Source organism: Sturnira hondurensis, unplaced genomic scaffold, assembly GCF_014824575.4.
Source record: "Sturnira hondurensis isolate 20B ecotype Veracruz unplaced genomic scaffold, ASM1482457v3 Scaffold0022910, whole genome shotgun sequence".
Classification (NCBI taxonomy): domain Eukaryota; kingdom Metazoa; phylum Chordata; class Mammalia; order Chiroptera; family Phyllostomidae; genus Sturnira; species Sturnira hondurensis.
Genome location: NW_028095541.1, coordinates 13,767,021 through 13,783,150, shown reverse-complemented (window position 1 = coordinate 13,783,150; position 16,130 = coordinate 13,767,021). Strand labels below are relative to the sequence as shown.

Genomic DNA, 16,130 nt, shown 5'->3' with positions numbered 1-16,130 from the left:
AGGTATAGCTCATTTTATTGTATTGCATTATTGTGCTTCGCAGATATTGCAGTTTTTACACATTGAAGGTTGCGGCAGCCCTGCATTAAGAAGGAGTATTCGTGCCATTTTCCCAACAGACTCAAAAGATGGTTAGCAGTTTTTAGCACATACTATTTTTTAATTAAGGTGTCTACATATAGTGTAAATATAACTTCTATATGCACTGGAAAACCAGAACATTTATGAGACTTGCATTATTGTAATACTTGCTTCACTGCAATAGTCTGGAAATGAACCTGCAATTTCTCTGAGGTTTGTCTGTAATTATTTTTAATTTTCATTGATTTTTAGAGAGAAGGAGGAAGAAAGAGCAACATCAGTTTGTTGTTCTACTTATTTATGCATTCATTAGTTGATTTTTATATGTGCCCTGACTGGGCATTAAACCTGTAACCTTGGTGTATTTCCAATTGAGCTACCCAGCCAGGGCCATATGCCTGTAATTATTGCCCTATTTGCTTTCATTCTTACTTTGAGATGTTCCTGGTGCCCACTCCTGACTGAACCTTTTTGAGGTATTTTGTAGGGTACATTGGATTGACATTGGGTTCTCTCCAGACTCATTGAGGATTTAGTTTCCTGTGGGAGTCCGCCAGGCCACAGGGGATCAAGGACAGAGTTCTCCACTGTGAAAATGGTGGAGGAACTTGGTTTCTGGTCCCTGGAGCCGGCGGGCGTCTTGACNACTTTGAGATGTTCCTGGTGCCCACTCCTGACTGAACCTTTTTGAGGTATTTTGTAGGGTACATTGGATTGACATTGGGTTCTCTCCAGACTCATTGAGGATTTAGTTTCCTGTGGGAGCCCGCCAGGCCACAGGGGATCAAGGACAGAGTTCTCCACTGTGAAAATGGTGGAGGAACTTGGTTTCTGGTCCCTGGAGCCGGCGGGCGTCTTGACATTTTCCGGACCTTCTCATTCTCAGCCTTGAAGGAAAGAACAAGAACTTGGCATATGCGTCATGTTCCAAGGAAATGATAGTAATGAGGACACTATTATCTTCAGGCTAATGTTCTCAGGATATGAGAACATCTTGCCCTTTTGATAACTCTAGGGTGCATACAAACTTTGAAAAGCAACATTGTCTCCAGTTCCTTGCGGTCTTGCTTTAGGCCACAGCAGTTTGCATATAAGCCAGCAGTTCCTTGAATAAAGTTGCCATTTGCCAGCAGAGCATTTGGTCCTCTTTAAGTCCCTCGCCTCACCTCGAGACCACCCTTGCTGCTGCGGGCAGCGGCAGTTTCCCACATTTTTTATTAACTTATCCATTTATTTTGCTGTGTCCTTTCCTATTCTCTTTGTACTTCTGGGTATTCCAGTTACTATGGCTAGATAACAAATGACCTGATAAGTCAGTGGCATAAACAGCCATTTATCATGCTCATGGATTGTGCGGGTCCAGAATTTATTTGCACAGGACACAGCAGGGCTCCACATTATTTGAGTTGACTCAGGATTGGGGCTAGAATCATCGGAATGTGTACTCACTCATTTGGTGGTTGCTTCTGTGAAGATGCAAACAACTGGAGGCCAGTGCAACTGGGGTTCTGTGGGTATTTCTTTAAAAAATATTTATTTTTAGAGAGATGGGACGGGAGGGAGGGAGGGAGGGAGGTAAACATCAATGTGTGAGAGAAACATTGGTAGGTTGCCTCTTGCACACCTGTCTGGGAACCAGTCCCACAACCCAGGGATGTGTCCTGACCAGGAATTCAACCTGTGACCTTTCAGTTCGCAGGGCAGCACTCAATCCATTGAGTGACACCAGCCAGGGAGATATTTCTATTTATATGTGCTTTTCCATATATAAATAAACTGTTTTCAGCAGTGTGTCTTCAGTATGGCAGGACTTATGTTAGCTCAGGCTCCCAAGGTGTGTGTCCCAAAGAGAGAGCCCGGCAGAAGCTATGTTGCCCTTTCTAACCTAGCCTTAGAATCCAGAGAAAGGGAATTCAACTCCACTTTTTGTGGGAAGAGTGTAAGAAAATTTCTAGACATATAAAACCTCCATGTTGATGCATGCCTTAAAATACACACACACAACTCTACCCAGAAAAGCAAAACAACCAACTCTACCCTTTTTAGCCATGTTTCAGGAAACCTGCATTTATTCAATCTGCCATTTTTTACCTAGAAGTCTAACTGGTTTCTTGAATTATTTGGATGTCTTGCAGATGTGTCAGACTTAATGTGTCAGCCAGTCCTGTCCCTCTCTCCATTACAGGGTGTAGCAAAATTGACCCAGCTGCTCAACTCAGAGACTAGGTGTCAAGTTTGGTTCTTCCCATTCTCTCACCCACCTCATCCCATCTATCAGTAAGTCCCATTGATTCTACCTCAAAAATACATCTTGAATTCAGGTAGGCTGGTTCAGTAGCCTACTATTCAATTTCTTTCCTCCAAAAATCGCTCTGCCCATAGGTATAATAATGACACATCCAAACTGGGTTGGTATCAATCAAAATGAGACTTAGTGCACAAACTTTTGCACTCTAAGTATGTTTGTATTTGGCGAGGATTAAGGTGGTCCTTTCTGGCAAAGTGATTATACCTGAATGTATTTCAAGATGGTTTGGAGAATAATGGCAAGGTTTTATATAGTGACAATTTCTCAAATCCAAAACTAAGACAAATATTCTAACTAGCAGGGTACTTAGGATTCAAATAGTGATCACTTATTAAGCACCTTTTGTGTTTGCTATGCATGAATCTTAATTCTGACAGAAGTACACCAAGGTACCTCTTCAAACATGTTTATTTTTATTTGTTTAACATTTAGTGGAGGTGTGGATCAATGTTTCCTCTTTCTTCCCTCCTTCCCCTCAAAAATAAATAAATAAAATCTTTAAAGAAAAGACAAAATATAACCTTTAACATTTCTTGTAATACTAGATTGGTGGCGATGAACTCCTTTAGCTTTTCTTTATCTGGGAAGCTGTTTGTCTGTCCTTCGATTCTAAATGTTAGCCTTGCCAAGTTAAGTAATCTTGTTTGTAGGTTCTTGGTTTTCATCACATTGAATATTTTTGGCCAAACCTGTCTGGCCTGCAAAGTTTCTATTGATAAATCATCTGACGGTCTTATAGGAGCTCTTTGTAGGTAAGCAACTGATTTTCTCTTGCTGCTTTTAAGATTCTCTTTGTCTTTAACCTTTGGCATTTTAATTACAATGTGTCTTGCTGTGGGCCTCTTTGATCTTGTTTGGGATTTTCTGCACTTTCTGAACTTGTGTGTCTATGACCTTCACCAAGTTGGGGAACTTTTCTTTCATTTATTCCCCAAAGATTTGCAATCTTTGTTCTCTTCTTCTTCCAACACTTCCATGATGCAAATGTTGGTATGTCTGATGTCATCCCAGAGGCCCCTTAAACTGTCTTCATTGTTTTTGGATTCTTTTTTCCTTTTGCTATTCTAGTTGGGAGTTTTATGCTACTGTATCTTCCACATCATAAGTTTGATCCTGTGCTCCATCCAATCTGTTGGTTCCTCCTAGTGCATTCTTCATTTTGGTTATTGTATTTTTCATTTCTGACTGGCTCTTTTTTTTATCTCCATTTTTGTTCTTCTTTCCTGAAGTTCTCACTGAGTTGATCTACTCTTCCTCTAAGTTCATTGAGCATCCTTATAACCAGTGTTTTGAACTCTGTATCTGGTAAATTGAGTCTATTTTGTTTAGTTCTTTTTCTGGAGATTAGTCCTTTTCTTTCATTTGGAACATGTTTGACTCCCCATTTTAGCTACCTCCCTGTGTTTGTTTCTATGTAGTCAGTAGAGCTGCTACATCTCCCAGGCTTAGTAGAGTGGCCTTATGTGTAGGTGTCCTATGGAGCCCAGTGGAGGAGCATCCCTGTCACCTGAGTGGGGCACCCCAGGTGCACCCCTCCTTTGTGCACTGTGTGTACCTGTCTGTTGTAGTTGAACCTTGATTTCTGTTAGCACACCAGTGGAAGGCACTGATTCACAGGAAATTTGTCTGCAAGGACCAGCGGTGGTTGCAGTGGAGGAGTTGCTATGCAGGGGCCCATCCTGTAGACCAGGACTCACTTCAGCAGGGCTCTGGTGCCAGCTGAGTCAGCCCTTTGAGTATGTTGCTAGTTGAGGAGGTTGGGTGGCATTCCGGTGTAATATGAAGCTATCCACTGGGTACACTCGGGCTCAGGGGCTTCCTAGGAGGTACAGACCAAGGTCAACCACTGCCTGTGCCCTGCCTGGGTCAAATGACCTGAACTACAAAGTGAGCTACAGATTGCTGTCACTTGGTCTAGGCTCAGAGGTGTCTGGGAGAGCCAAGCTGTGAACCAAAGCTGACTGCTATTAATTCCAGGCTTGGGGCTGTTTATCAATAGGTACAGGCCTGAGGCCAGTTGTTGCTTTTCTGGGGTTTGTGTACCTTTGAGTAAGAGTCTGAAGCATGAGCCAAGACAGGCTGTTTGTATGGAAATGCCACTGGAATCACCTTGAGTAATCACACATGGGGTTGGATTAGGGAATCACCGAGGCAGGACAAACAGCATTAGCCAGGTAGATGGAGACTCAGATATAGCTCTGGGACTGCCAGGGGTAGAGCTCACAAAGGAACAATGGCCTCTGCCAGCACTTGCTGGGAGAAAGCTGCCCCTGGAGCCCTTACCTTGAAGCCAGACAATTTAGTTCCTCCCATATGTCCCTGCAGCCCTTCAAGCTGTTGGCCCAGGGCTAGAGCTCAGGTGAGTCTGAGGAAGTCCATGCATGGCCCCTTTCGGAGGAATTCCTGGCTCTCTAGGCACCCTCCATCTCACTGAGCCACAGTGTCTACTGGTGTCCACAGCCAGAAGTTATAGGGACCGAGACTCTGCTGTGGAGATCCTAGTGTGGGGATGAGACTCTGGGAGGCTCATCATGAACATCTGCAGCAGAAATACCCCTTTTTTCTCTCACCCAAGGACATTCTTTCATTGTTTTATAGAAAGACAGGAAGAAAGAGAGAGAAACATCAATCAGTTGGTTGCCTCTGGCACCCTGACTGGGGACCAAACCTACAACCTAAGTATGTGATCAGACCAGGAATTGAACCCGTGACTGTTCAGTATATGGAACAATACTCCAACCAACTGAGCCACACTGGCCAGGGTTCCCTCCATTTTTAACTGCTACATGTGGGTATGTGATTTGCCTATTCCTCCTACCAGTCTCAGTTGTGGCTTCTGGATATCCTTAGTTATGACTTCTGTTTAGTTAGACTTCAGGTGTTCTCAAGGATGGTTGTTTACTTTAGTTGTTAATTGTGATGTAGTTGTGGGAGTATGGAAGTACCAAGGTCACCTACTCAGCCATGTTGACTGGAAGCCTCAGGTTTTTCCTTAACGAGTTTCTGAACCCACCACATCTTGACAGGTGTATTAAGGGTTTAAGTTTAGATAATAAATCACTTGTTCCCTGTAAACACCGCTATAGCATGCACAGTTCCAGGTGACAAGAGCTGCACATGCTAGGTCTTTTAACTGCAAACTTCCACTTAATGGCATGGGCACTTGCCTTGGAAGTAGGGTCCCTGTACGTTTTCCCAATTATTCAGTAATGTTTCAAGTACCTGATAATACTGGAGTCTTGGGCAGTTCTAATAAGGAAATGATTTGGTCCATATTATTTATTTTTAAATCCTATTGTTATTTTAAATTTTCTTTGCTAGTTTCTTATTTTTAATCTGCCTATATAAGTAGACAATCACTATCTTAGAGTTTTACCTGCCCAAGGTGTTTTATGGGGTAGAGCAGTGGTTTAAACTTTTGGTGCTTGATTCCACAGCCACTATTTTTCTGACTACTTAAAAATATTATAAAAGAACCCTGGCCGGTGTGGTTCAGTAGTTAGAGCATCGTCCGGTAACTGAAGGGTTGTGGGTTTGATTTCTGGTGGGAGCACATCTAGGTTGCAGGTTCATCGCCAGTCCGGGTACAAATGAGAGCGACCCCCAGTTCAGACATGTATGATTCCTGATCCCCAGTCTGGGCGTGTTTGAAGGCAACCAAGCAAAGCTTCTCTCGAATTAGTTTCTCTCTCTCCTTTCCTCTCTCTAAAGAAGCAAAATGAAGAAGTGTCCTTGAGTGAGGATAAAAAATATACATATGCCATATAAGAACAATAAATTATCCTATATTTTTACCTAAGGGAAAGATTTAATATATATTAAACAAAGTTTGAATAACTTATTTTAAATATTTTATTAGAAGAAGTGACTATTAGGAACATTAAATTGAAGTAGTTATTACTAAAACAAGCTCAGTAAAAATATTAAATCTTGGATTCAATTATATAGCATAATTATAATGGTCTATTTTTCACTGTAAGTTTTACACTTGTATTAGCTTTTTCAACTAGATTAGCAGGGCTCTTTCTGGGACAGTAATGGAAAGTAAAAACATAAATCCAAGTGCAAAAGGAACAACAGTATTAAATAGATTAGCAGCAAATTTACATATAGTACATTTAAACTTGAACTCTGCTCTGTTATGGGGTAAGTATGCTGAAAGCCTCTATGAATTTAACATATGACCTGTGAAGCTGAATCTTTGTGTGTGTGTGTGTATAAAAGAATGATGTTGACAAGCAATATACTTGAAGTATGTTACAATCGTATTTATTAAGCCAAAGTAAATTTTTCATACAGGGTCAGGCTGTCTCTGGTAATGCTCCCTATGCTTTAAACAAATTATTTTAAGATGTAAACCATCATGTTTTACTAAAACTGAACAAGCTGTTAAAATTGCTACAGTATATCACACCTAAGCTTTCTAGTACTATTTTAAACAAATATGTATCGCAGAGAAAGTATCAGAAGCAGTCCAGATAGCAAAATGTATTCCTAAGAAAGTAAACTAAAACCAAAGTCCTTTTGTTCATCCCTCATTCCCCCAAAAAGCTGTACTACTGGGTGAAGGAAATTTACAGCTGCATTTTGAGGTCACAAATGCATTCTTAAAGGATTGCCTTTGAGACTACAGCTTTTGCAGGAAATCATGTATAAATAAATAAGTTACATTAAGATGAACTTGTACGGTGTTTTGTTATTATAACACCAAACCGAATGGTGGACTGAAATCAACAGATGAGAAAGAAAATCAAGCTTAAGTCTCACTTCCTCTGAAGTGGTAGTGCCATTCTAGTTTTATTGTTGCATTAACTTGCATAAAGTGCAGTGACAAAATAAATAAGATGAAAGAAGCTTTGAAGATTTATGTACAATGTTGAGATTAAGATAAATTATTGATAATATTCTTGATAGCCTTTTACCTCTGTGGAAGCTGTAACATATATTGAAAGCTCATTGATCCAGGGAAAGTGATTTCCTCCCCTTTAAATCAATCCAGTATCAAGGAGTATACAATTATGCTAGCTTACCCTATAGACGAGGTAAGCTTAAAGGACAGACTTCTGTGCTATAGACTAAATCCAGACACAGTTAGGTGCTGAGCATTGTTCCTGGCTTCAAAATAGGAGGTATCTGTTTCACCATCTGGTTGGGGTATGAAAGGCATAGTTTGATGCTGCAGATTTTCCCAGTCCACCTCACTGAAGAGCGGATGATGTTTCAGTTCTTTAGAAAAATATAAAACAAAACAGAATATTATGACACCATTACCTAAACAAGTACTCTTCTGCAGGAATGAAGGACACTGCCACACATCTATCTTGCCCTACTTTATTATGCCACTTTCATAGGCATTAGTTTTCTGTTTTTCTATTCAATTACTTCCTTCTCAGTGAAACACTCTGCATCATCTTGTACACCTGATATAGGATGTCATTGACTTGCATCTTCACAACACACCGACTAAGCATCTAGCAGTACTGCTTCCACTTACAAAATCTCAACTTTGCTTATCTCTTTAGCTACATTTTCAATACCTGTCATCTTTCCTATTTATTTCCTTCTACAGACGAAAATGAAAATATGCTCTTTTGATCACTTTGTGGTATTTTGTTAAGAGACCTAACTTCCCCTGTCAATCCTTTATTCATAAGGCAACAATAAAGACATTGACAAAAACAGGAAGTGGCAGTTAAGGCAGCAAGCAGCAAAAAAAATCAGCAACCGAACTTGAGGGAAGTATCAGGAGAAGACTACACAGACGAGAAAGAACCATGGGTCTGCACTGGGGATGGTGGGCTGGGAAGGCTGTGTGTCTGCCCGGGGCCCCTTTCCTCGTCGGAAAGACTGGTAGGAAGAGAGATAAAAATGCAGAGGCAATTTTTGTTTAGACAACGTGTCTTTTAATTTTTTAGAATACATACTTGAGCATGGATTACTTTAGAGTTACTTATTGTAATAACTCTTAAACTGTGATATCTGGATGTGATGTGATGCTTTAGGACCTTCTCATAATAGCTATTCATTTAAACTGAAACTATAACAAGTTCTAATCTAGGTCAAGATGAACTAAACAAACAGCTGAGGCCACTGTTTTTTAACTGAAGAATACCCCTACCATTGGCTTCACTACGTGAACTGTTCATTAAACAAACAAAAATCTGGGTTAATGGTAAGTACTTTTCTTCTGTCCCTACTTAATTTGAGCAAATCACAGTGTATTATAGTAGTTTACCTAACAGTGGTTTCTCAGCTTCAGCACAACTGACCTTTGGGACCGGATAAATCTTTGTTGTGAGGACTGTCCTGTGCACTGTAGGACATTCCCACAGTTGTGACAACTCAAAACAGCTCCAGACAATACCAAATGTCCTTTGGGGAGCAAAATCACCCCAGTTGAGAATCCTTCTAAAGTAAGTGTTAGAGCTCAGTTGTCAGACATCTGTGCCCTCACTTTACACAGGCTTTTGCTTCAATTCCACTCTTCACAGAGGTCTTACTGACCACTCCATCTAAAAAAAATCTGCCATACTTTGTATTCTCTCACTCTGCTTTATTTTTCTTCATGGTACTTAAAACTAGATGGTATTATGTCATGGTTGTATTTATTTACTTTCTATCTTTCCATTAGAATATAAAATTACAGGAATTTTAGTCTGGTTCATCTGTAGGGAACCTCTAGCACCTGTAACAATACTGTCTGGCACCTAGAAGTCACTCTGTAGCATTTGTTCAACTAACAAACAAACAATGGATCTTATTAGAGAGAACACCCAGAAGCTGAAGCCAATGACATATTACTAAAGCTAAATTTTCTAAACATACCCTCCTACTTCACATGGAAATGTACTCTGGGACATAATGTTTATTTGTCCCTATATCCTAGGGCAAACAGGGCCTTAGGGCAGCTGATGAGATTTACCAGAGGTTCAAAACTGCAGTCTCATGTATCTCCTGCAGTGGGAAGAATCCACCGAATGGATCAAAATGTAACCTGGCACCTGATACATCTGTCAATCAACAGTGCTATCACAAATGAAGCACTTAGATATTATAGCATTACAATTTTGGTGAAAAAATATTTCTTGTATTTGTGGATCATTAACTTTATCAGGCCCTGATAAACCTAAGACATTGACAAGATAAGATTGTTTCAGGTACCTACTTGAGGTCAAAATTCAGTGAGTGACTATGACAACCTGATCACAATAAATTTTCATGTACAATAAGGACAAATGTATCAATGGATAACTGGAGGGCAAAAATAAACTAAAATTCTTTTTAAACTAATTTAATAGTCAGATTATCTGTAGCATTGTACTAGAACTTTATATCAGTATTAACATTCGCCTGCTGAAACACATCCAGGGTGAAAGAGTTTATGAATACAAAACCTTACCTTTCATTCCAGCTCTCTTTGTATCATCAATGGTTAAAAGTATTTCTACTGCACTTTGAGCATTATCAGATAACTTTTCTTCATCTTCAGGCCAAGGGATATCTACAAATATTAATAAGCCTCTCGATCACTGCTCAAAATAATACACAGAGATATATTAATCTGTCTTAATAGGAGAAAAAGAATCACCTCTTTTCAGAATATTCTGGAATACCTGTTGTGGTGTTTCATCATTGAAAGGGGGAATTCCTGTTAGAAACTCAAACAAGCAAACTCCAAGTGCCCACCAGTCTACCGCAGGACCTGGAATTTAAGAGTAAGTAGTTGAACTTGCTAGCATTTTCAACAAATATTTGATCAGCTAGACCATTAACCCATAGATATCTGGGCACAATCAAGGCATTCATTTCCTCAGGCTTACTTCTGGCTTCATTGGGTACAAAAAGTTGAATGACCTTCGGGTGTGCAATATGGCAATTACTTTCTTTATTTCCTAAGAAGTTTAGATCAGCAATTAATACAGCTAGTTAAAGGAATGTTAAAGCTTTCTTTGGTCACTTATTAATAACTTCTGATATTCTGGATAGTTACTTGTTCTAAATCCTAAAACACAACCAAGGAATACGTTTAATCTAAAGATTGTTCTCTAGAACAGTCACAGTACTTCTCAATTTCAAATTGGGAAATAACATTAAGACAATTCCATGTTCCACTAATTTCACAAAGATATGAGATGAGCCATCAACATTTATACTAATTGGAGGATAGCCTGGTAATTATAGAAAGCTGTACTTACTGAGTGTTTCCATGGGCTTTATTCCTTTTAAGATCACAGAGGGACAAATTAGTTTAACAAAGAATATTCACTTAAAGCTTGAGGTAATTAGGATATGTCTTAATAAATAGGAAAAACTGATTTCTAAATAATATCTTTATTGAAAGCACCATTTATATACCAAGATGTTTTAAAGAATTATTTTAAACATGACTGTGTAATCTGGTGTACACTTTTGTTTAGTTCTGTCTATGAATAAGGTGTTTACCGAGCAAAAGTTAACTTTAGTTCAAAAATGGCTAACTTCAATAGAAACTTAGAACAGGGACTGTAGTCTAGAGCTACATTTGCCTGGAAATCACCCTTTAAATGCAATTCCACAAACTCTGTTGCTGTGGTTTAGCAACTGCCAGCCTTCCACTTTATAACAAGCAGGAAGCACTGTGGAATCCACTGCTGGGAAAAACTCACATGCACGTGGAATGCCTTTTCCCTGCAAGCGATAACCCCACTTTCCCTGAGAACACAAGACGCAAACAGCAATAGTATGTTTCTATAGTAACACTATAAAAACATAAAACCACCTCAGTTAGGAGATCTTTTAAGCAGCACTGAGAAAGTATTTCAATTGATTCGATGATATAATTAAACAACAGAAAAGTAGAGGGAAATCAGGAAAAAGACCCATACATTTTATTTCTTTTACTCAAGTTAGAAATTAGGACCCTTTTCCCAGTTCAGCCAAAATGTACTCATGTCAAAAACATACATGCTTTCTCCATGGATATGGCACACATATCCATACATGTGAGTCAAAGTCTAAGAAGATCATATATTGTCATCGATCCCAGCAACTATAGCATTAGCCAGAGAAAGAGAACTCACTTTACGTCACTTGCTAACTCACAACCCACTTCTGTAATTTGTATAATGATACTCTTTATGCCTATTTTCTAATAATAATGGAATTAAATGGTTTATGAAATTCCAGCCCTTTTGTAACTGTTAATTCTAATATTTTTATCAAGCCCATTTCCTCTGTTGCACTAAAAAAAAGCCATATCCTCACTCTCTGCTGCCTTTAAAAGTCATAAAAAATGGCGGGCCTGTGAACCACACGATCGCGGTTCGATTCCCAGTCAGGGCACATGCCTGGGTTGCAGGCCAGTTCCCAGCAGGGGACTCAGGAGAGGCAACCATACATTGATACTTCTCTCCTCCTCTCCTTCCCCTCTAAAGATAAATAAATAAAATCTTTAAAAAAAAAGTCATAAAAAATGTCAGATGCCTACGTTTGTTTTCAGAGAAAAGCAGCCTCTCTGGATGTCTTCCTACTCAGAAAACAGAAGACACTTCATTTTTCTATTTCATATCTGGGCCAAAATGAAAAAAATTTTCCTGCCATGTGATCTAGTTATACTTTGACTGTTCGGTTTAATATGCTTTGCCATATTACTGAAAAAGCAGCTCACTCACCCGAAGTCAGAAATCCTGCATGTAAGAAAAGAGTAGTTAGGTACATTGTATTCAACTTATGAGTTCATTCTCACATCATTCATTGAACTAGATGCTAGGGATTGTGTCAGACGTAAGGGGTACAAAGATGACTAAGAAAGAGAGCTTCTTCTCAGGAGAAAATAGCCTACTCTGGGAGAGACAATACAGATAATTTTAACACAATGTTAAGAGAACTGAAACAGATACATGCACAAGAAGCTACGGGAGACTCTGGCCAGAGCTGCTAACTCTGCTTGTTGAGGGGAAGACCACGGAGGGCATCCGAGAAGTCGTAGCTGTGCCTCAGCACGATGCAGGGAAACAGAGAGGTACACATGCAGGATGGAGCCCAGGAGCCCAGGGACTTCCCCCTGGGGCCTGGGATCTGGGGGAAGAGGTAGGGAATAGGGAGTTGGTTTTTTCCCCTTTTGATTATAAATTTTATAAACTATCTATTAAATTACTTTTATAGAAAATAAAAACTTAGGTTTTCATATTGCCGGGAAACTCTGGGGACAGGGATGCCTTGGCTGCTTTCTACGAGAACCAGAGAGGGTCAAACCTATTTGAATGAAATTGTGACAACCCGCCTTTCTTCTTAATATTTGCCAATGAAAGGTAATTAGAAAAATAATGCTTTTTTGGGCTGTCGTTTAAAAGAAAGTTCTAGAATAATGTGTTAAATAAGTAGAGTAAATATATGATATATGGAGTAATAATAGAAGTCACCAGAGAACACATTATTGTTATTTGGCTTCTGTAAATTGAGAATTAGGAGAACTTTTGTGGTGGACCATACTTAGCAAGAGATCTCCATCTCCCCAGTGAGCCCTGGTTTTCATTTTATAAATTTCACACAATAAATATATTACTGCTTTATGTTAAAAAAAGAAAAGAAAAACTTAAAAACACATCACTAGATAGATAGCTGAGGTAACTAGATGTCCCACTAAAATAGTGGCAAGATCTAATAAAGTAAATCTTTACATTTGAAGCTTACTTTCATATTGTATCCTAAGTTAGACAACATACAAATTATAATATAGTAAATGGCCTAGCAAATCTGTGACTTGGCGAAAAGGACACTGAACATAAGTCAGTTAAGTGCCCAGAGGAACTTAGGTGCTTTGGCTAATAAAGGGGAATATTAAGTGCGTCCACTTGCAACACGGTAGAGATTATTCAGAACAGTGCTGAGTGCTGCCCAGGAATTCTCATGAAGTGCTATCCGTAGGGAAACCTTAGACACTAGTCTTAGGAAACTTTCTTAGGCTTTAGTAGTAGGGAAAAATATAACGCATAATTATAACACAGGTAGAATGACATTAAGTTTTAAATAGACAGGGCTAAACAGTTTCTACTTAAGTGATATGGCAATGAAAAAGTAAATCTCCATAAGTGGTTAAAGGAGACTTCGTGGAAGAGGTGACACTTAAACTGATCATCAGTGAGAAGAAATTTAACATGAAGATGATTGGGGATTGGCTTTTTAAAACTAAGGCCAATACTTGTGCAAAATAAGGAAAATTTGAAAACAATGTGTCTAAAAGGTGGAATGGGATTATAAGGCCAAAACATGAATCTCTTTGAGAGATGTGGCTAGTAGGAGAGCTTGCAGCTTCACGTGCCATGATCAGTAATGTGGCTTTTAAGGAGACACCATAGTTTTTCAAGGAGGGGAAAAGCATGAATCACGTTACATATTAAGAAAAATCTGAATTTTGTGCTTCTGCCTTCTGGGATGCTTTTGGTCTCTCCTATCTTGAACTCTGGTCTTGAAAAGTGGGGCAAGGGTGTACAGGCACAGGAAGGGAACAACTTGAATTGAATCCAAATCTGGACTGTAACATGCAAAACTGCTTGGCTATTTGAGCATTTTCATCGGTTTTTGAATAAAATGTAGAAAAATTTGCAATCAGGGAAACAAAACAACAAATATGGGGTAAAAAAGAAGAATGGTGGTAATGATTATAAACAACAAAATGAAATTGAGGAGATCAGAAAGAAAGCTATTAAATAATCAAAAGCAAAAGATGAGGCAGAGACAGTGGCAGAGATGAAAAGGAAAAGAGAAACACTGCAGAGATGTAATTAATCAGAGATTTAAATGCTGGAACATAGGGACAATGTCTGTATCACCACAAAGATGGTGAAGCTGAGATAAGGAACGGAGGAAGTAAAAGCTGGATAACAAGTAGTTTTGACAGGCAGCACTTGCAAGATCTGCATAATACTAAATAGATATTAAGGGCCTGTGTCTGCTGCCTAGTGAAAGTTAGGATTAGAGATCAGTCTCTGGGAAACGTTAGCACAGGCCCAACTGAAGTCACGGGAATGATGAGATTAACAGGGAGCACCTGAAAGGGATAAGGGTCAGTACCTAGGGGCAGAATCATGAAGAACCTCCATATTTACAAGAGCTAAGGAAAGAACTGAGGAGTAGCAATAGAGATAGGAGGAGTGAGAGTGAGAAGAGGCTGGTATTTTGTAAATAATGACATTACAGGTGACTGCTAATAAATGTTTCAGTTAAATAATCAGATTGCCAAGAATCCTGAAACACCAATTCAAAAGAACGTATACAGAGACTCCCAGCCAAGATGTAGGTAGATATACTTTGCACAACCAAAAGGACAACAAATTTAAAAACAAAAAAATAACTAGAACTGCCAGAAAATTGAACCATATAGAAGTCCAATAACCAAGGAGTTAAAGAAGAAACATTCATCCAGACTGGTAGGAGGGGCGGAAAAGGGCAGCTGGGATGGGAAGGACTGGCGGCAAGGTGGCGGCTGGAGGACCAAGGTGGGCGAGGTGGTGGCAGGCAGTCCTACATTTGCATGTGGAAAAACTGAGAGGAACAACTGGGGAGCAAGACAGATCACACCACCAAGGGTTCAGCATAGGGAAATAAAGGCTCAAAAACTCTGACTATAAAAACCTGTGGTGGCTGTGGTGGCAGGAAAAACTCCCAGCCTCACAGGAGAATTCACTGGAGAGACCCACAGGGTCCTAGAACATACACAAACCCACCCACCTGAGAATCAGCACCAGAAGGGACCCAATTTGCTTGTGGGTAGCAGGGGAAGTGATTGAAAGCCAGCAGAGAGCTGAGCAAACAGCATTGTTCCCTTTCTGACCCCTCTTCCACATGTAGCACTACAACGTAGTGATGTGGGTTGCTGCATCATGGCAAATACCTAAGGCCCCTGACTACATAACAGGCACAGCAAGACAAAGAAATATGGCCCAAATGAAACAACAGATGAAAGCTTCGAATATAGAACTAAGTGATGAAGATATAGCCAACCTATCAGATGCAGAGTTAAAAAAAAACTAGTAATCAGGGCTCACAGAAATGGTTGAGTGTGGTCGCAAAATAGAGGAAGAAGTGAAGCCTATGAAAAGTGAAATAAAGAAAAATATACAGGGAACCAACAGTGAAGGGAAGGGAACTGGGACTCAAATCAATGGTTTGGAGCAGAAGGAAGAAATAAACATTCAACCAGAACAGAATGAAGAAACAAGAATTCAAAAAAATGAGGAGAAGCTTAGGAACCTCCAAGACAACTTAAAACTTTTCAACATCCGAACCATAGGGGTGCCAGAATAAGAGAAGAGTGAGGAATTGAAAACTTATTTGGAAAATATAATGAAAGAAAACTCCCTGAATTTGGGAAAGGAAATAGACATACAAATCCAGGAAGCTCAGAGTCTCAAAGAAGTTGGACCTAAGAAAGCACATACTAAGGCAATCATAATTACATTACCCAAGATGAAAGAGGAGAGAATCTTAAAAGCAGTAAGAGAAAAGGAGACAGTTACCTACAAAGGAGTTGCCATAAGATTGCTGATTTCTCAAAAGAAACCTTGGAGGAAGGAGCTGGAAAGAAGTATTCCAAGTTGTGAAAGGCAAGGACCTACATTCAAGATTACTCTATCCAGCAAAGCTATTGTTTAGAATTGGAAGGCAGATAAAGTGCTTCCCAGGTAAGGTCAAGTTAAAGGAGTACATCATCACTAAGCTCTTATTATATGAAATGTTAAAGGGACTTATCTAAAAAAAGAAC

At 39.5% G+C, this 16,130-nt stretch overlaps 1 protein-coding gene across 1 annotated transcript in view; it reads right to left on the bottom strand.

Moving 5' to 3' along the window:
• Positions 1–6,633: 6,633 nt before the first annotated feature.
• MASTL (microtubule associated serine/threonine kinase like) overlaps positions 6,634–16,130 on the bottom strand; it is a 33,626-nt gene continuing 24,129 nt past the window's right edge. The window contains exons 10-12 of the mRNA XM_037037212.1: positions 9,978–10,091; positions 9,789–9,890; positions 6,634–7,615 (exon numbers count right to left, since the gene is read on the bottom strand). Of these exons, the coding sequence (XP_036893107.1) occupies positions 7,458–7,615; positions 9,789–9,890; positions 9,978–10,091 (374 nt within the window). The 3' untranslated portion in view covers positions 6,634–7,457. The remainder of the gene's footprint in view (positions 7,616–9,788; positions 9,891–9,977; positions 10,092–16,130) is intronic.